The sequence below is a fragment of the Toxorhynchites rutilus genome, chromosome 3 (assembly GCF_029784135.1).
Source record: "Toxorhynchites rutilus septentrionalis strain SRP chromosome 3, ASM2978413v1, whole genome shotgun sequence".
Classification (NCBI taxonomy): Eukaryota; Metazoa; Arthropoda; class Insecta; order Diptera; family Culicidae; genus Toxorhynchites; species Toxorhynchites rutilus.
Genome location: NC_073746.1, coordinates 211,835,438 through 211,856,930, shown reverse-complemented (window position 1 = coordinate 211,856,930; position 21,493 = coordinate 211,835,438). Strand labels below are relative to the sequence as shown.

Below are 21,493 nucleotides of genomic sequence, written 5' to 3'. Positions count from 1 at the left end.
TTTTATCACATACCTAAGGTGGGAAGAGTGTACGTAAACTCGCCGTGCGTTGCTTGTTGACATACAGACTTTTGAACTAATTGGACAGTGAGAACAAGTATTTTTTATTCACATAATTCCCGAATAATGACAATTCGATGGAGTTATTTAAGATAATTGGTTTATTTATTAATTTACAAATATATCAACATGATACATTTTCGCAATCTCGCCATCTATCCAATCACGGTAATAAGGAACATTCACGTATACCCCCGGTACACCGTGAGCGCCACATTCTGCTCCGAATGCAACGATTCCAACCAGGTAGTACTGATTTTCCGACTCTGGAATCTTACACACCAACGGAGATCCACCGTCTCCTTTGCAGGCATCCTTACCTGATTCACCTCCGGCGCAAAGGAAACCTTCGTGGAGCTGGAAATGTCGATCGTTCAGCTGTTTTCTGAGAGCTTTCTGGCACTGGCCTCGCGGCACAATCGGCAGCTTCGTTCGCTTCAAGATGGATGAATTTCTACCGTTGATGTCTTCTCCCCAGCCGGAAAAAACACATCGTTTGTTGTCGAAGTTTGAATTTTGTGGCGGGAGGCAAACCGTTCCGACAACCTCGGTGAACCATACGTGATCATCCAAGAAAAGGATTGCGATATCGTTTTGTAGCAGTTCACCATAGAAATGGGGATGGATTATCATTTTCAGTATGGCACGGTCCTGGGGTGGGTAGATTTCAATCATGTCCTCTAGGTCCCATTCTCCGAAGCGTACCCGCAGCTGGCTCGGGTGTTTTCCCTCGATGCAGTGGGCAATAGTGAGCACCACCTTCGAGTGGATTAACGTTCCTCCGCAGAGGTAAATTTCATAGTCCTCCTGGATAGTGTACACGAAGGCCATCCATGGGAATTCTCCTGAAAAAGTCAATTCCACTTATTAGGATTAGGAGAAAAATTGACAGAAAAGTTTGAACAAAATAAGAAGGATGGTCCAAGACACGAAGGTATTTTGACGTAGGACTACGTCTTTCATTTTTATACCGGGGTGTAAAATCAAAGTTTCGAAAACGAAAGCGTTACGCCGGAGACCGAGATTTTGAGCGTCAATAGCTCTTAAACAACTGACCGAAATGATATGATAAACACTTCATTCGAAAGATAAAATGTCTACGCGGTATATACTTGTTACTTTTTCATGCAAAAACTTGTTTCAATTGCCTTAAAATTGCTTTCAAAACAGGCTATTGAAATCACCAATCGGTATATAAGCGAGCGCCGCTCGGAAATCCACTCAGTTATAATTGAACAGCGATTGGAGCATGTTGTCGCTGTTCTGGTGAAGCTGACTTCGTTCATCATGAAAGCGCTGGTGCGCTTATTACTTTTATTACTTTTTTTTTATAGAGGTGAGGAACGCTCTTCCAGCCTTATCTGGGAAGGGATAACCCAGACGTCGAGTGGGGATCGCACCCACAAAAACCAAGCCCTCTACTCGTAGCCTCATTCCCCCCGGGACCACGTCTAGGCGACTACTTCAGAGGGCGGCTGTGCTCATGCACTTCACGAGTTTTCAACGCTAACTAGCGTTGATCCTTCCCTTTTTCTCTGTATATCTCATTTACGAATCCGTTGTACTCCGCCGCGCACATCCGTTGCAAAGGATTCCTTTTACCCGTCGAGACGTGTACCGATTAGGAATTGCCCTCCAACTTGACGCGCAACCCGTCACAGTCACCCTCGCAGGGTTTCTCACCTGTCGAGACGTGAACCGATTAGGAAACGCCCTCCAACTTGACGCGCGCCCCGTCACAGCCACCCTCGCAGGATTTCTCTTCCCAACGGAGCGCCGATTAGGCAGTGCCCTCCAACATAACGCGCACTCCGTCACAGCAGCTCTCGTGGGGTACACACCGATCTGATGACGCCCTCCTAGGCGCTCGCTTCGTCTAGACGACCCTCGCAGTGTTCCTCCATCCAATCCACCAACAGGCATTGCCAGCCTTTTGTTGTCCTGCTCTCCAGATTCCACTTACCCGTCGAGACGTGTACCGATTAGGAATTGCCCTCCAGCTTGACGCGCAACCCGTCACAGCCACCCTCGCGGGGTTTCTCACCTGTCGAGACGTGAACCGATTAGGAAGCGCCCTCCAACTTGACGTGCGCCCCGTCACAGCCACCCTCGCAGGATTTCTCTTCCCAACGGAGCGCCGATAAGGCAGTGCCCTCCAACATGACGCGCACTCCGTCACAGCGACTCTCGTGGGGTACAGTCCGTTGCAACAGCCCTCGCAGTTGTTTCTCTTCTACGGTCAGGGGTTATTACCACGCTGGTCGACCCTCCACTTCCGCTGTAGCTCGGACATGATGTGCACGATTACACTGTTCACAGCGTTCCAGGTGCCCTCCTCGCGACACATTTCCTCCACTATGTTCCCGGCATGAAGGGCAGGCAGCCCCTCGCGTCTTGCGGTGAACCTGGGACACTCGAATACCACGTGTTCTGGTGTTTCCTCCACGTCTTCACACTCCGGACAGAGTGGCGACGTTGCGTGCCCGAACCGGTGCAAATATTGCCTGAAGCAGCCATGTCCAGACAGGAACTGTGTCAGATGAAAATTCACCTCCCCGTGCTTCCTCATCCGCTAGGTCGACCGGTATGAGCCCATACGTCCACCTACCTTTCTCCACCGAGTCCCATTCCTGCTGCCACTTCAAGAGTGATTCTACTCTCGCTGTTTTCCGGATAAATCTGATTTCCTTCCGTCTGTAGCACTCTCCGTCTTCCGACAGAGTGATGCCAATCGGGATCATGCCGGCGATAACGCAGACTGCCTCCAACGAGATCGTCCTATACGCGCTCGCAACTCGCATCGCCATGAGCCGAAACGTACGGTCCAGTTTTCTACGATTCCGGTGGGTTTCGAAAGCCGCCGACCAGGCTGGTGCTCCGTACCGCAGTATGGACGAGGATACAGCAGCCAGAAGACGTCTTTTGCTACTGCAAGGTCCTGCGTCATTCGGCATTATTCTCGCTATCGCGCTAATGGACTTCTCTGCTTTCTCGCAGACGTAGTCGACGTGGTTGTTGAAATTCAGCCGGTCGTCGATCATAACCCCCAAGTATTTCAATCTACGCTTAGATGGTATCACGTGTTCCCCGACTGTAATTTCCGCTCGCTGCACGGCTTTGCAGTTACTCACCAACGATACTTCCGTTTTATTATGAGCAATCTGCAGTTTCACTGCTTGCATCCAGTTCTCTACTGAGACGATGGACTCGATTGCAAGCATCTTCACCTCTTCGAGTGTCTCGCCTGCCACTGTGAGAGCGATATCATCCGCGAAGCCCACGATCTCCACGCCTTTGGGAAGCTTCAGATTCAGTACTCCGTTATACATTACGTTCCAGAGCGTTGGGCCCAGGATAGAGCCTTGTGGTACGCCGGCCGTTATATTCAACGTTGTCCGCCCCATGCTCGTCTCGTAGACTAGGACGCGGTTCTGAAAGTAGCTTCCTAGAATTCTGCACAGGTACCCAGGAACCTTCATACGGTGTAGGGACTCAGCGATGGCTTCCCAGCTAGCGGTGTTGAAAGCATTCCTCACGTCGATCGTTACTATAGCACAATGTCGGTCGCCCCTCCGCTTTTGCTGTGATGCCTTCTCTGCTTTTTCAACCACTGTCCGGATAGCATCAACGGTGGACCTGCCTTTCCGGAATCCAAACTGCATCTTTGACAGACCATGGTCACTCTCCGTACATTTCGTCAGTCTGTTGAGGATAATCCTTTCCAAGAGTTTCCCGAGCGTATCCTGGTTTTGGCAGCAACACTAACTTTTGGATCTTCCATTTCTTAGGAAAGTGACCATCATCCAGGCATTTCTGTAGCACTATCCTGAAGATGTCCGGGAACGCCTGAATCGCCGTTTTCAAGGCCGCGTTGGGGATTCCGTCGGGGCCGGGCGCTTTCTTTACCTGCAGTCTCTTCGCCACTGCTACCAGTTCTTCATTGGAAACTTGAGAACGTTCGGTAGCTATTTCGGCGTACGGTGTCGGTGGCCATACCGTAGGATCATGCATCGGAAATAAACCCTCCACAATGACCTTCAGCTTCTCGGGACACGATTCGACGGGCGTCACAGGTCCTCTGATCTTCGCCATCACGACTCGATACGCGTTGCCCCATGGGTTGGCATCTGCCTCTCGGCACAGCTCCTTAAAACAGTTCGCTTTGCTCATTGTAATTTCCCGTTTCAAGGCGGCTCTAGCTGCTCGGTACACCGTATTACGTTCCACTCTATCAGCACTGTTTCGTGCTCTCTGAACGCGTCTTCTGGCTCGAAGACAGCTAGCGCGAAGGTTGCGGAGAGAGTCGTTCCACCAGTAAGCTGGGCGTCTTCCATTTTTTGGTGCAACTTTCCTCGGCATGGTAGTGTCGCATGCTCTCACCAGTAGATCTGTCAACTTTTCTGCGTTCCAATCTGAAACTCCGCTATCTAGACGAAGTGCTTCGACGAAAAGGTCCTTGTCGAAAGCATTCGTCTTCCATTTCCGCTCACAGCTTGTTGTCCTCCGAACTAGCACGTGGTTTCGTTGACCGATTCTGTACCGGATCGCCTGGTGATCACTGTGCGTATACGACTCGCACACTTTCCACTCCGTACTCGCCAACAGCGATGGACTGCAAAAAGTAACGTCGATGATGGATTCGCGCCCATCCTTCCGGAAAGTGCTGGTGGTACCTTCGTTCAGTAACGTTACTTCCAGCTTTGCTAGAGCTTCCAGTAGACTATACCCTCTGATGTTGGTGCATCTACTTCCCCACTCCACCGCCCAGGCGTTGAAGTCGCCTCCAATGACGATCGGTGTTCTACCAATTAGTTCCTCGGTCATTGCGTCTAGCATCTGGTGGAATTGATCAGTTGTCCATCTCGGGGGTGCGTAGCAACTACACATGAAGATTCCATTAATTTTGGCGATTACGAAACCTTCATGTGAACCTCCAACCACTTCCTGGATAGGATAACTGCCCATCACCTGTATTGCAGCAATCCCTAAACTATCCGTCGCCCAGCTGCCGTTATCACGGGGTACTCGGTACGGCTCCGCTATGATTGCAACGTCGCATTTTGTCTCTGTTGTCGACTGCCTCAACAGTTGCTGAGCTGTGTTGCAATGGTTCAGATTGATCTGAATTATCTCCGTTACTGCGATTCTGCTAACGCCTTCTTATACGAGGGACACTTGAAGCTTCCTGTCGCATGGTCGCTGCCGTTCTCTGGTTTGCAGAGCAGGCATTTCGGTTGCTTCGTGCAGTCTCTCGCAACGTGCCCTTTCTCACCGCATCTCCTGCACAGTTCAGACCTATCGGGGCCTGTGCAGCTTCTTGCCTGATGTCCAAAGCCCATGCACTGGAAGCATCGCTCCATCCGCTTGGTCACCCGGGGCACCATCTTCAGCGAGCGAACCGACCAGCCAACTTTTATTTTGATCGTTTCTACCATCTTATTGGCTGCGACTGTTGAGAGCCGTATCGACGCCGTCTGCGTACCACCATACGCCTTCCTCATACGGATCGTCATTGGTGTATTGTCCAGCTTACACTGTTCTATCAACTCGCGCCTTAGCTCCTCGTCTGTCGTGATTTCGTCCAGATTTCTGCATTCGAACACTGATTCCTGGGAAAGAGCCCTCACCTTCACCTCCTCACCGAGCGACTTCGCAACCAGTTCCTTGAAGGCTGAACTTTTGACCGCCGGATCCCTCTTGAGCTCGAAGAGCATCTCTCCTTTCTGGGTACGCCTGGTTTTCACCACCTTCTCTCCCAGTTCTTTCAACTCCGGATCGTCCCTCACTTTCCGTAGGAGTGATGCATAAGTCACCCCTTCCTTCACCTCGACGATCAGGGCCTCTCCCTTACTTCGCTCGCCTCGGGACCTAGGTTTTTTTGTCTCCTGCACCCCTTTCTTCTTTACTTCTTTCTTCTTTCGTTTCTCCGTCTGTTTTTCGACAGTGCGCCATCCACTGCCTTCACCTTCCTTTTTGTTTCCATGGTTATCATTTTTAACCTTCTTCAGGTCTTCTTCATCCCCTGGGGTATCCCTCTTCCTTTCGTCCGATCGTGGATTTCGTGGCGTCTTCGGCGTCTCCTGCATCTCGACGGACATCTTCACCCTTGCTTCAGCGAGTGCTTTTTCGACAACCTCTGCTCGCGTGATCATCTCCTTCTGTTCACGGTCAGCAGCCGTAACGGCCGATTTGATGCTTGTGACTAAATGTTTTATCTTAGTATGGACATTGTTTTTGTCCTTAATGAACTCGTAGAGTTCGTTCACTTTTTTCTTGACCTCCATCAAGCTTGATCTCCCGACCTGCAGCCCTTCTAAAGAAGTGGTGGTGTTGGCTTTATGCGTTAGCACTTGTATCAGGCTACTCTCTCCTTGTTGTGGATCCTGTTGGTGTCCTGTAGGATTCGCTATGGCTGTCTGGTTGCGAATTGGTGATCTCTGGAGCTTACCGCTCCTTGCGAACACGCTCGCCTCTCCTGTTGGTGTGTCTTCATTCCCGTCGTTTCGTCTGTTGAATTGTTCGAAAGTATTCATGTCTGTTGGGTCCCAACTTCGGGCCGCTATCTCCGCTCGTTGTACATAGTCGCTATCAGTGATCCCATGGTTATCTATGCAAGCAGTGAGGCCATGCAGGGGTTGACACGATCCTTCATGGGGACCGTGTTCAGAGCCAGATCAGCGCAAGTCAGGAATGTGACATCTGACGCCTAGTACCTAGTGCCTGAGCCTAGACGAGCATCGAACGTACCCGAAGACTTGCCAAGTTATTACCGGGACGGGGGCAATCGCACTATTAGCCCACACGCCGTTTCAGGAAGGTGTCACTCTTCCTTACTCAGGGAACAGGATAGTACGACTGTCAGCCTTCAGCGTCGTGTTGAAATCGTTTCCGTTACGTGTCCATTTTCCATGTCGTAACCAGTATGTCGTAATCAGGATCTTACTGGCGTCGATCCTGATGTGCTTGGCACTCCTTGCGTTGCTCCTGTACACGGTATTTCCCCCGTGCAATCTCCAATAGGCTTTACCGCGCCCTTACTCGCGTTGTCACCCGATTAGTCGCCTCATACGACAGGGACAGGGACCAAGACCCGAAGTGCTATTCTAGGCCGGCAACTCCACGGCGTAACCTGACCTGACCTGACCTGACCTGACCTGACCTGACCTGACCTGACCTTATGTTTTCTAACCATATAACACTGCGACCAAATACATTTGCTTTTGTGATTTTTAAATCAAGTGCAATGAACTGGTGGTTATCGAGTTAGCATTAACCACTGGTGGGCTTCGAGTATCGAAGAGAATCTGGAAGGACGTTATCGTTGTTGAAAAATAATCTGCCAGTTCCCCTTGGGAATTGAAAAAAAAACATTCAAGCGAAAGAGTTTATTTTGATGTTTTCTATCCATATAACACTGCGACCAAATACATTTGGTTTTGTGATTTTTCAATCAAGTGCGATCAACGTAAGACCACGTCTTTCGGGATGTTTACCCAACAATTTCTCAAAAGAGAAATGGGTGTTCTGAGAAAGGATGAGCGAACGCAAAAATAATGTAGACTAATTTGATGCAACAGATATTTTGTCTATTGGAAATGTAATACAAATCATATCACAATACAAGCAATGTATTATGCATTATACAACTTTCGTGTGATTGCTTTTTTTGCTAAATATTGTGCCTTCAACGTAACGCTCTCGTTTTCGAAGTCCCCCAAATATTCATTTATTCATTCATTCAGAATTGATTTAGATGCAACTAAAAACAAATGATCACTGAATCAACGATAGTCCTACGTCACCCTTGCGGTTATACCACAGATATAATCTACTTCCTGTTTTTTTAAAGCAGGAAAAAGAATTATTGACGGCGAGAACAATCGTTATATAAATTAAAGAATGCATTCTTTAGTACACATGAGAATGCCAATGAAAATGGTCATCTCGAATTTTCAAACGAAACTCTCTCGGAAAAGTGGATTCCCTCGAAAAACTACCCTGCGCAAAATATCAGTTCAACTGGACTTCATCGACTAGTGTCGCACTTTGACAGCTGTGAGTTTTTTTTGAAAACCGAAAAAATACCCAAGGGTGGCTACTTGAATCGGTGTTTTCAAAAAAAAAAAATGATGTCAAATATCTTCAAATTGCGTGAAACGTCGAGATCTACTGTCATCTCAATTTTTTCTGAAACTCCCGATTTCATGTACTGCCCACTTGGGTGATTTTGAGGGCGATTGTGCTGATATTTTACACAGGGTAGTTCTTAGTGGGAATCGGCATTTTTAAGAATGTGCCGTTTGGAAATTCGAAGGCAATTGGTATACATATTTGCTAAACACACAACTACCAATGGATGAATGTAACAAATAGCAAAGCTATAAAAAGTCAATTTGGACAAATTGTCAAATTGAAACTAAGCATTCCATCAAAGAACGCATTTACTTTCTTAACATCCGGCTTGAAAAGCACTGATTTTTAACGCCACTAACGCCACACGGAAACGATGCTCGAATTCACGAAAATTGACTGATCGATCACAAAAGCCACCAATAAGCCCGAACACATTCTTTTTTCTCCCAAAAAAAAAAAAGGAAATTTCTTTATATTACTTTATATTACCGTGATATCACTATAGAATGCATCGAGGTTTTACAAATAACCTGTGTTTGCCGATTGATCCTTTCACTGAATGATTCGCTTTCCTTCGTTCAAATATGATCTTACAGAAATCATTTCCCCCAGTGGCATTCTTTTGCTTTTACGTGCTACAAATCACGACACAAAAGAGAACGGGACAACTCTGCTTCGGTTCGCGCTTCATGACATACGAGCCAACAAACCAAAACCGTCATGTACGGTTTCGGTGCAGAATGTTTATTTTCTTCTTTGCCTCTAACATATAGCGGAAAAGCGGTTAAAATGAACACCCTACGCAATATGTCCATTTACTGCGTCCACATACCGCTACAATCTCTGTTCTTCGGACAATTTTACAGCTTAACTATTGTTGTTGAAGATATCAAACGGGTTTTATTATAAAAAATTGAAATAGTACATATATCTTTAAGGGGGTATTCTAGTGTAGGGATACGAATTTAGGACGTTTTTTCGAGATCCGTAAAAATGAAACAAAGGGTATTTTTACGATCCATTATATCATTATTTTTTCATCTATTTTTTACAAATAACACAAAAATTGAACGGAAAAATTGAATTACAAGCTAATGAAGTTACGGGGTTAAAAAAAAGTTGTGCCATGGCGTACACAATTCCAGCCCTTCTGGTTATCTAAAACAAAAAAAAAATCGAACAGATTCTAAATTAGTATAGATGCCGCTATCGCATGAACCTCGGACAAGTCAAAAACATCTTTTTTGATCAAATGGCGGCCGTTTGAAAAACAAAATGCGGTTCAAAACGTTTTTTCTTGCGTTTCCCGATTTTTTAAAAATTGTAAAATTTTTAAAATATCAGTTTTCTGAATGTCATGCGATAGAGAGATGCATACAGATTGTATTCATATAAATTCGATATGAATCGGTTCAGTAGAACTTGAGATATCGTGTACCCCAGTTTGAAGAAACTAGTTTCGAGAGAAACGCGTTTGTAGTTCATTGTTATGGCCGTACCGGGTTAGATACCGCATCACTAAAATGGCTCTAACTCGGTAAATAATGGAATTTTCGATAAGTCCTATTATAGATCCAATTTTCTTCTTCATGCTCTCTCAGAGCATATGACGGTAATCAGTGCTTGCGACGGAAATTAGCGCTTATAACGGAAATTAGTCCCGCATTCTATCACGATGCTTACGTAGATTTTAGGTGACCTGGTTTTCTTACGCGGACGTAACGCGGATTTTTTTATGAGGTACGTATCCCCCGCGCATAAAAAAAAACAGGGTGTACGTACACAAACGTAGAAACACATAAAGGTGGAAACAGAATGCCGCGCTATGCGTCGCGTTGCGACAATTGTGCTTTGACACTTCATTTTAAATATGAGTGTTTCCATTTAGTCGAACACAATAATGCGTTGCGTCATTAGCATCGTTGTACTAAACGCTAACTTTTGTTCTAAACTGCTTGCGCCGAATTCGCGATGACAGTGGTATGGTGTCGACGTCTGGTGGCAACTTCAAATTAGGGCCATAATTTGGGTCCCGAACTCGTTAGTGTAATCTCTATCAGATTAGAAGACACGAAGCCGGTTTTTAAATTTTAAAATTTGAATGAAAATTTTCACATCATGTTAATTGATTACTTGAAACACGTGTTTCTGACTTTCATTCAACCATATGGCTAAACAATTCCAACATTGTTGCTGAATTTTTTCATCATAATATAGAGTTGTCTTCATAAATAATTTTCATATGAGACTTTTTCAGCACCTGCAAACAAAAATGTTTTTCATTTAAATAGCTAATTTCATTCATAATTTAATTTTGAAAACATGTTCATTCCGACTGCAAATCAGCTATTCTTTCACGCTCTCCTTAACTAGTAAACGAAGCTCAATATGTCGGATATGTCAATGTGTTATTTTTAAAAACATTCAACTGATCCCTGGGCACAACAAGATTTTCATACGACTTTTATTTTTTTTTGTTTACATGACAAGTGGTGACGCGAATGCTAGATTGTGACTAAATAAAAGGAACACCTTAAAGGGCAACATGTGATAAGGGAGCTGACTCCAGAAAACATAACATTGGAAGTCGTTATCCGGTGGTGGCTCATTTTTCCCCAAACAACTAAGTAATTTCGAATGCGAATTAACCGCTGAAATCAAATAAAATATCTGTTTGTGAACAGAAGGATGCCAATGAAAATGGTCATCTCGAATTGTTCGAAGTTGCCCCCCTCCCCCTCCGTGGACAAGAGTGGACATATTCTAAACCCCTCCCCCTGTTGTCCACGTGGACATTGCCTCTCTTCTTAGAATCAAAATCCAGGAAAAAAAAATGTTTGGAATTCCATTTGAATCCATTTGAAAATTCTGTTTTACTGGGCAACAGTTCATATGAATTGTTTACACAGTTCAGAACGAACTGTGTACGGTGATCGGTGTATAAGAGGAAGGCGAACGAACGAGTGATAAATGATTGGTGCTGCAAGGTAAACAGTCCTCAAATTTAAGGAATGGAAACAAACAATAGCCCCATGATACAATAAAAATAAAATGTCGGTATTATCGTCTTCATGATGAAACGTAACATTTCTGGATACGGTGTTTTTTTTTAAATTGGATTGTTTGATAAATGAATAAAAAATAAATAAAATGTTCATGTCATATTTTTAAGATGAGGTTAAATATTTCAGTAAGATGATATGCAACTCTACCTCACCAGGAAATACAGTTGAAAGCGAAACGATTCAACAGTTTTGTTAAACAGTAAATAAATATTCGCGTTGTTGATATGAATTTTTTTTTTATTACATCTTATAGTGCTCGATAATTTTTTGATAGATGTTTGCGTTTTGGTACAGTTTTTCTATAGCAGTTATTGCCAAACATCGTAAGAAAAGCAGCGCAAAGCTAGTTTGTGCACTACGTCTAACCGGAGTATATGGGGGTGAAATGAAAACCTAAACACATACAGGAAAAAATGCAAGATTTCGAATGCTTATAACTCGAACATTTTTTTATTGATCGGAAAGATGTTTGCATTTATTTCTACGATGTATTTCTACGCGTCTATCACAATTAATAAAATGCTATTCTTCATGAAATAAAGAATTGAACCACTGTGAAATGTCAAGCGTTATCTATACGCCATAACTGCCAAGTTTCGATTGGCCCGATTTAGGGTTTCCCCAACACAGACTTCAAAATCAATCTACCTGTGGGAATCCGCTTTGCCAGTATACATGCAAGTAGGGAGTATTTTTGTTCCCATAAAGCTGTGTTTCTCTAACACGGACTTCGTTTTTTAAAAATAAAAATCGGTTCACTTTTGTAGAAGTTATTAAAATTTGTTGCGTGAGCGTTCAATCTGAAATACCCTGTATTAGTTGCTCGTTATTGATGGTACGGGTAGGGTTAGCCCACAAATCGGCAGAATAAAAGTATGGAAAAATGGGAATGCTTTCAGTTTTCATTAATTTAAACCATTTACAGACAATGGGATTGTAATGTATAGCATATCAAACAAATCTTAGAGAATTTCCGAATCGATTGTACATTGTCAAAATCTGTCCCGCAGCAAAAATAGTTATTAACGATAACTTTATTTCATAAAAGTTGATGGGTCTGAGCCTAGGGGCACGGACGGGACCTTGACATAGGACTGTGATTGTGTGCAGTAATTGCATTTAAATTGAGTTTTCCATTGTTCAAAATCTGTATTTTTTCTCTTTTGATACCTCAAATGGCTGCTATGGAAAAACCGTTTCCTGTATGTACTTGTATCCTTTAAACGGATTAGATGACATAACGTGGTAGAATTCGGTACCGCATTCTGTCCAAAAATGTACACAAAAATACCATTAAACCCCTTTTCTTCTGTTTATGCAATCATGCAGAAGAAGACAAAGAGTCATCATGTATCATTTTAAAACACAAGTCTAAATAGTTAAGACCTACATAAATATAAGCCTGAGTCAAATCAATCTATGAATACAAAAATATATAATAGATAAAAATAGCATTATCTCCTTCGTTACCACGTTGTCCGGAACATTGTTTGTAATTGTAATAACTTTAAAGCCTTGTAAGATCGCGACTACTCAATCTATCATAATCTGATTTACGTGGGTATACCCTTTCGATCTTCTAAATCAGCAGCCATTTAAATTCATTTATTGTATTTTCACATAACCAAAAAACATACTCGATATTATGACATCCTGGACTACAATTACACAAATTGTTAGTAGTGAGACCTACACGACAAATTGATTGGACAACATACAATCTATATAAATAAAAATGTAAGGCAAAATCTGTTGGTAAGCAGAAAACCCGAAGAAGGGATGGTCCGATTTTAGCCTCCTATATTTTGTTGTATTCGTCTCTTCCCGTAGATCAATATAGTGAAGAGAAAAAACGGGAAATTTTCGAAAAATCCTGAAGGAAGGTCGGAAAATTCGGAAAATTAAATTCCCACATGTTCGAAAATTACATCATAATAAACGTTGTTAGTCCATTCGATGTTTGCGCTATTGAAATTGATCTTTGTTCTTAAGTGGAAATGGATTTTCAGGCGAAATAACGCATTTCCATATCTTATATATATATAAATAAAAATGGAAGGCCAAATGTGTTAGTAAGCGCAAATCCCGAGGAAGAAATGGTTCAATTTGAGTCATTTATATTTCGTTGTATTCGTCTTTTCCTGTAGATCAATATAGCTGAGAGAAAAATCGGAAAATTCGAAAAATTGAATTCCCATATGTTATACAATTAACTAAGCGTTGTTAGTCCATTTGAGTTGGCGCTAACGAAATTGATTTTTGTTCGAAAGTGGAAAAGGATTTTCAGACGGAATTACGCATTCCTATATCTTCTATCTATGTAAACAAAAATGGAAGGCCAAATGTGTTGGTGTGCTCTAAACCCGAAGAAGGAATGGTCCGATTTGAGCTGTCTTTATTTTGTAATATTCTCTGTATCAGACATGTATTCCATGCAACGGAGAAACATATTATTTCCAAATGCTTGAAGAATCTTGAACGAGAATTGCGTCCGAAAATAATTTTTTAGTATTAGAACGAATTTCTGTAGAAGTACTAGACAATTTATAGTAAACGGAAATTGTAAGGGTTAGAGGGTAATCAATCAATGAAGAGTTCAGTGATTGGTCTCACTAACGTTCACTTAGTAAGAAAACGTGGATGTTTGGAAGTATTCAAATCAAAAAATCTATTTTGGGCGGGACCAAGATCGTCAGGTCAGCTAGTATAATATAAAATTAATGCCTATTATCGGTAAATGGAGAATAATGAATTTTACCCATCAACTCACATTATGAGCTAACGCCCGAATTTAGGCAAAAAGATTGCTCGTTGCGTTGGGGAGGAAGCGAGTGGATTGTGTAATCGATAGAAAACATACCCAATTAAATCGTCAAATTGTTAACTTTTTTTTTGCTATATTCACTGTTCACGTTTCAAGCAAACAAAATTCTGGATAAATTTTCCTGTCTAATGATATATAGGGTTTGGGAAAAAGGAATGTCGTATTTCTGATCGAAATTTGACGCTTTATTTAACATACTTAAAATTATACAATTTAAGTAAAATATGCGCCGTTTTGTTCGCAAACTTGTTGCCATTTAGAAGGCAACTTCATTATCCCCCCCCCTCTCCCTTATAAAACCCTCCCTCCTTATTTGAAAAAAAATATATAGGAGGTTGTGTCCATGATACGACCGCATTGTTGACGTAGAACTACACTATTATTTTATATAAGTCGCTTGTTTATACCTTCGGATATTATTCTATAATGCTGTGAAATTTGCAGAAACTTGCAAGTATCAAATATCATGCTACATATTATTTAGTATTGCCTCAAAGGAATCGCACCTCTAGGCATTTTTCGTACAACGTAAACCAAGCGCCAAACAAGCGTTCGCCATAGCATGCATACAGAGCCATACATTGATTGCTTGAAACTACTAGGAATATAAACACTTCTCATCATTTTGCATCATTTCAAACACTTTTCATCATTTTGCGTTAATATTGCTGGCCTCGAAAAAAGTTGCATTACTTTCTCATGCTCGAGAGAAGCGAAACTGTCACCCTTAGTGGAGGAAGTTTTGCTACTGGCAAGCGAAACCTAATCACATACAAAATTCCAGAACGACATTTACTTTCTTGGAGACTAAACAAATAAACTTTTTTTCGCATAACTGCCTTCAACTAGTATTGCATTTGCGCTAATATTGATCATAATGAAGCATTGCTACTGTTTTCCAGGTTGTTATTAATAAAAAGAGTTTATTTCGCTTGTTTAGTCACCAAGAAAGTAAATATCGTTCAGAAATTTTGTATTTTGCCAGTAGCAAACCTTCCTCCACTAAGGGTGACAGCTGCGCTTCTCTCGAGCATGAGAAAGTAATGCACCTTTTCTCGAGGCCAGTTATATTAACAGAAGCGTTTCTTATGAGAATAGCGCAAAATTATGAGAAGTGTTTATATTCCTAGTAGTTTCAAGCCACCAATGTATGGCTCTGTATGTATGCTATGGCGAAGGATTGTTTGGCGCTTGGTTTACGTTGTACGAACGATGCCTAGAGGTGCGATTCCTTTGAGGCAATACTAAATAACATGTAGCATGATATTTGATACTTGCAAGTGTTGTCATTGTTGTTATTTCCATGCAGTGCCAAAGATATATTGATGTAGTTATGAGATGTGTAATAATGGTGCTGGTTCAACAAGTATATAATCGACTGTAGCCGAGTGTATGTAAATTGCGCGAAAGGTCACCGGAATAGCGTTCGAGGTAAATTTTCAATGCATTGACATGAAATAAATTGCGGCATACGATCAGCTAGTGTATTGTTTTGCAAGGGCAAGAATGAATCATCAATCAATTATCGTCAACTGATTTTACAATGAAAAAAACATTTCAGAGATTATTCTACTAAGCAGTTGTTTCTAAAATTTCACAGCATTATAGAATAATATCCGAAGGTATAAATAAGCGACTTTCGTAAAATAACAGCGTAGTTCTACGTTAACAATGCGGTCGTATCTTGGACACAACCTCCTATAATTTTTTTCGCTTTAGGTTGTCGTACGTGATCCACTTTTCATCACCAGTGACCATCATCTTCAAAAATGGATCGAGTTCGTTCCGTTTCAGCAGTGCATCGCAACTCGTGTGGCACCCATACATCCAACTTTTTTTGGAATCCAATCTTCTGCAAACGGTTCCAAACGATTTTATGGTCTATACCCAGTTCCTGACCAATCGAGCGAGTGCTCACATGCCGGTCTACTTGGATGATTTCAACGATTTTATCGGTTTCCACGATGATTGGCCTACCAGTACGGGGTGTATGTATACCCATCGTGAACTCAAACCAACGAACTTAGACATTTATCAAGTATGCTATGAAGGTCCTCGCGTTAGAATTAGTTAGTATTAGGCGTGCAAAATAGCTCACACACAGCACGCTATTTTATACGTGTGAGTAATTTTCGTGTACGATACAAAAAAAATTAGCTCACCTGTAGCGTATGTCAAACCACGGTGAACTCAAACATCGATGGATGCATAAAGATACATGGGAAAGAGAGAGAGGAACGAATTCGTTTTGGGGGAAGTCACTTCAAAATGCAATGAGGACAATTTGAGTGGGAAGAATGAATTGATATAGTCGAGGCGGCAGAGGGAGATAGCGACTAAACCCTCGACTGACTGTCCAGTCGTTTTGGCGGAGAAACTGCGTGAAGAAGCCAAATGCCATTACTAACTGAATACGGATATAGTCAGTCGGTTAGTCAGCCGACTATCCTCAGTTGTCTATGACTATGCCGTGCCCTGGTTATGACAGACAATTAAAACTACTATTAAAAAAAGAAAATACTGTCTCGGAACCCCCAAAAAACAGATTAGATGGTGTTCAAATAATTTAAACAAGAATCGAATACTATTCTAAGAAGTTAGTTATTAAGGTTATTACCGTTATCATGAAAACATCAAAACTCAGCAGGAAATGACAATCGCTTGGCGATCCACCTGAATGCCCAAACACTGCCCCACATCGTTGAGGGGAGATGGGTACAAGCAAGCGTCGGCGGTTGAATGAAGGAAACCTATTTTTGCGGCAAACGGATTTTGGTATGCAAATAATAAATCACCAATCGAAAAATCTCTTAAATTTGTTCGATGTACTACACATTTTAAATTCCTAGATGGGTTAAATTAATTAAAATTCTAAGCAGTCCTATTCTCCCATACATTTGTTTTGCTACCTACCCGTACCGTTAATTAGAAGCAACGTTAATTAGAATCAATCGCATGTAAATCGAAACGCTAATACATGTGAACGGACACAGTGGAGAGAGGAAATATTGTAATTGAGGCTCTACCCGTTGGAAACTTGCTCACACGGTCAGAGCTTCAAAGCAGATTTCTTGCAGAATTTAACCCGTCTTGTCATGTTGTGAATGAAATCGTAGTGCGATATTGTTCGCAATTTCGAATCCAAGGTGCAACTCGATGAAATGATATAGGGCATCGGTTTTCATGCCTCCTGGTGGAGAGCGCTTGTATGTTTATGCATAAAACGCACATATTGGTGCCGGTTTTGATGCGCTACAAATGAAGCTTGCGATGCTATCTAATTATTTTCGTCCTAGTCGTATTAATCTTTTAAGATTACTGATACTACAAAATCACGGCACTTCTCACACCAAAAAAATAATATCCAAAGTGACAAACAAGCGGATTGAATAAAATTATTTTTTAGTCTTACGCCGAAAAAGCGACGTCAGGAAAGATTGAACCCTCTACATTTTTTTTATCAAAGTTAAATTAGTATGAACCGTTTCGGCATTTTACTAGATGCAGCTAGGAGATAACCTTATTCAACTGCAGGTACTAACAATCAATGCCTTTTGCGGAAATGGGAATAATTAGCACATGAGCCTCATATAGATAAGGAATATATTGCAACGGTCGGTTAATACGTTCTGCTCACTCACCATACTTCGCCTTTGATCTGTCATGGTACATGAAATTACCGATCCCGCCGTTGTTCCTAGCAGCGCACACTCTCTCGTTTTCGTCTGGCGCCTCTGTGTCCTGTAAATTGCAAAGAATCATTCACGATACTCGAAGCTCGGTTGCTGCAGCTCTTATCAGCCAACAACAAATCCTACCGGCGCTCGCACAATGCGTTCGTATGGGCAACATTTTAAGTGACCTCGTCGGCACTCGTTGGAACTGGAACGATCGATACTGGTTTTTGAATCCCCAATTATAAACATGCATATTTTGATATCATAGATATTACCTGAAAAATTCCAGATGCATGTCATCGTAAACGTTCACGCTCACTGGTCGACACAGTTCCGGTGGAATGCAAAGTCCGCCAATACATTTCTGAGTTGTAAAACAAAAAAAATATTCACTTACAGATCACCATGAACTACTCATATACACAACGATTCTCACTCGCTTTTCCTTTGCTGAGATTGTTACAACGAACTGCAACAAAATCACCAGCGAACACAATCGAATCAACATCTGTTTACAATTCACGATGAAAAGTGCAAACTTTGCTTATAACTGCCGCAGGAGATCCCTTTCACTCATTTTCAGTTTACAAGTTTGCTTAATTGGAGCAAGCGCCAGTGGGGTGATAAACGTGAGAATGCACAAAACCTTGTAGAAACGCTGAATCGATCATCGACACGCGCTGAGATGCTTCCGCGCTTTCGAGTTATTGAACGAACTGTGAACACTTGGATGTCTGCAACCGAACTGAGAGATTGTACGCTGTTTCGCCTATTGGGATGGGAGTAATCGGGATGTAAATAAATACAGTGATCAGTTGATTTAGAAGTACATTTGAAAATGCGTAATTTTCATAGTCATCCTGAATATAATCAGGTTTTTGTGAATTCAAATATACCAGAAATTCAATAGTAAATTTCTTCGAATTGTTTATTGGACGGAAAACTCTTTGAGTACTCAAATTTTAAGTTACTTATGATCGTTAAAAGACAGTTCGACTGTTCGTTGCTATACTATTTTTAGACAGCGCTCGCATGTTCTTATCAACATAGTGAGCAGTCATTGAATGAATACTAGCCTGAGAATACACATAGTTTTAATATTGATAGGTGGGGTGTAATCGAACATACTTTTGTGTTGAAGTAAAACAACGAAATATGAAGATTCTTCGGGAGCTTCATAATTCTAGTTTCTAGTACCTACAATTTCTAGAATTATAATACAAGTTTATTTTACAAAATTGTTGTAATTATTAAGATGCAACCCAATAACACAAGTGCCTGAGAAGGTTTTCAAAACATTCCTGATACTCGAGAAGACGGCTTGATTTTGACGTAGGACTACGTCTTTCATTTCTATACCGGGGTGTAAAATCAAAGTTTCGAAAACGAAAGCGTTACGCCGGAGACCGAGATTTTGAGCGTCAATAGCTCTTAAACAACTGACCGAAATGATATGATAAACACTTCATTCGAAAGATAAAATGTCTACGCGGTATATACTTGTTACTTTTTCATGCAAAAACTTGTTTCAATTGCCTTAAAATTGCTTTCAAAACAGGCTATTGAAATCACTAATCGGTATATAAGCGAGCGCCGCTCGGAAATCCACTCAGTTATAATTGAACAGCGATTGGAGCATGTTGTCGCTGTTCTGGTGAAGCTGACTTCGTTCATCATGAAAGTGCTGGTGCGCTTATTACCTGACCTGACCTGACCTGACCTGACCTGACCTGACCTGACCTGACCTTTTTTTTTTTTTTTTTTATAGAGGTGAGGAACGCTCTTTCAGCCTTATCTGGGAAGGGATAACCCAGACGTCGAGTGGAGATCGCACCCACAAAAACCAAGCCCTCTACTCGTGGCCTCATTCCCCCCGGGACCACATCTAGGCGACTACTTCAGGGGGCGGCTGTGCTCATGCACTTCACGAGTTTTCAACGCTAACTAGCGTTGATCCTTCCCTTTTTCTCTATACATCTCATTTACGTTTCCGTTGTACTCCGCCACGCACATCCGCAGCACAGGCTTCCTTTTACCCGTCGAGACGTGTACCGATTAGGAATTGCCCTCCAATATGACGCGCAACCCGTCACAGTCCCCCTCGCGGGGTTTCTCACCTGTCGAGACGTGAACCGATTAGGAAGCGCCCTCCATCTTGACGTGCGCCCCGTCACAGCCACCCTCGCAGGATTTCTCTTCCCAACGGAGCGCCGATTAGGCAGTGCCCTCCAACATAACGCGCACTCCGTCACAGCAACTCTCGTGGGGGTACCCATCGATTTGATGATGCTCTCCTAGGCTCTCGCTCCGCCGAAACGACCCTCGCAATGTTCCTCTCTCAATCCACCAACAGGCATTGCCAGCATTTTCTTGACCCTGCTCTCCAGATACCGCTTACCCGTCGAGACGTGTACCGATTAGGAATTGCCCTCCAGCTTGACGCGCAACCCGTCACAGTCACCCTCGCGGGGTTTCTCACCTGTCGAGACGTGAACCGATTAGGAAGCGCCCTCCAACTTGACGCGCGCCCCGTCACAGCCACCCTCGCAGGATTTCTCTTCCCAACGGAGCGCCGATTAGGCAGTGCCCTCCAACATAACGCGCACTCCGTCACAACGACTCTCGTGGGGTACTACACTTTGCAACAGCCCTAGCATTAGTTCCTCTTCTATGATCAGGGGTTATTACTACGCTGGTCGGCCCTCCACTTCCGCTGTAGCTCGGACATGATGTGTATGATTACACTGTTCACAGCGTTCCAGGTGCCCTCGTCGCGACACATTTTCTCTACTATGTTCCCGGCATGAAGGGCAGGCAGCCCCTCGCGTCTTGCGGTGAACCTGGGACACTCGAATACCACGTGTTCTGGTGTTTCCTCCACATCTTCACACTCCGGACAGAGTGGCGACGTTGCGTGCCCGAACCGGTGCAAATATTGCCTGAAGCAGCCATGTCCAGACAGGAACTGTGTCAGATGAAAATTCACCTCCCCGTGCTTCCTGTTCAGCCAGGTCGATAGTACCGGTATGAGCCCATACGTCCACCTGCCTTTCTCCGCCGTGTCCCATTCCTGCTGCCACTTCAAGAGTGATTCTACTCTCGCTGTTTTCCGGATACCCCTGATTTCCTTTCGTCTGTAGCACTCTCTGTTATCCGCCAGAGTGATGCCAATAGGGATCATGCCGGCGATAACGCAGACTGCCTCCAACGAGATCGTCCTATACGCGCTCGCAACTCGCATCGCCATGAGCCGAAACGTACGGTCCAGTTTTCTACGATTCCGGTGGGTTTCGAGAGCCGCCGACCAGGCTGGTGCTCCGTACCGCAGTATGGACGAGGATACAGCAGCCAGGAGACGCCTTTTGCTACTGCAAGGTCCTGCGTTATTCGGCATTATTCGCGCTATCGCGCTAATGGACTTCTCTGCTTTCTCGCAGACGTAGTCGACGTGGTTGTTGAAATTCAGCCGGTCGTCGATCATAACTCCCAAGTATTTCAACCTACGCTTAGAAGTTATCACGTGTTCCCCGACTGTGATTTCCGCTCGCTGCACGGCTTTGCAGTTACTCACCAATAATACTTCCGTTCTATTATGAGCAATCTGCAGTTTCGCTGCTTGCATCCAGTTCCCTACTGAGACGATGGACTCGGTTGCAAGCATCTTCACCTCTTCGAGTGTCTCGCCTGCCACTGTGAGAGCGATATCATCCGCGAAGCCCACGATCTCCACGCCT

At 43.2% G+C, this 21,493-nt stretch overlaps 2 protein-coding genes across 3 annotated transcripts in view; one reads left to right on the top strand and one right to left on the bottom strand.

Annotated features, from left to right (window-relative positions):
- Window positions 1-21,493, top strand: part of LOC129779356 (uncharacterized) — a 30,466-nt gene that overhangs the window by 344 nt on the left and 8,629 nt on the right. The gene's annotated exons all lie outside the window — the stretch shown is intronic.
- Window positions 144-18,673, bottom strand: LOC129779355 (phenoloxidase-activating factor 2-like). Of its 2 annotated transcripts, XM_055786768.1 has the most exons (6): window positions 18,656-18,673; window positions 18,196-18,528; window positions 18,035-18,123; window positions 17,901-17,964; window positions 17,724-17,823; window positions 144-905 (listed from the first exon to the last, which is right to left on the bottom strand). In XM_055786768.1, the coding sequence occupies exons 2-6, from the start codon at window positions 18,265-18,267 to the stop codon at window positions 169-171; spliced, it is 1,062 nt and encodes a 353-aa protein (XP_055642743.1). In that variant the 5' UTR covers window positions 18,268-18,528; window positions 18,656-18,673; the 3' UTR covers window positions 144-168. The 2 variants fall into 2 exon arrangements, with proteins under 2 accessions (XP_055642743.1, XP_055642742.1); XM_055786767.1 differs by lacking the exon at window positions 18,656-18,673 and having other exon boundaries at window positions 17,901-17,979; window positions 18,196-18,531.

Bases quoted from the DNA above. Each gene is read 5' to 3' on its own strand.
- LOC129779355 (XM_055786767.1), bottom strand. From the start codon at position 18,267: ATGTTGATTCGATTGTGTTCGCTGGTGATTTTGTTGCAGTTCGTTGTA. The intron at 17,824-17,900 runs GTAGGATTTGTT...TGCAATTTACAG, and splicing joins AACGCATTGTGCGAGCGCCG to GACACAGAGGCGCCAGACGA. The intron at 906-17,723 runs GTGAGTGAGCAG...TGACTTTTTCAG, and splicing joins CAGATCAAAGGCGAAGTATG to GAGAATTCCCATGGATGGCC.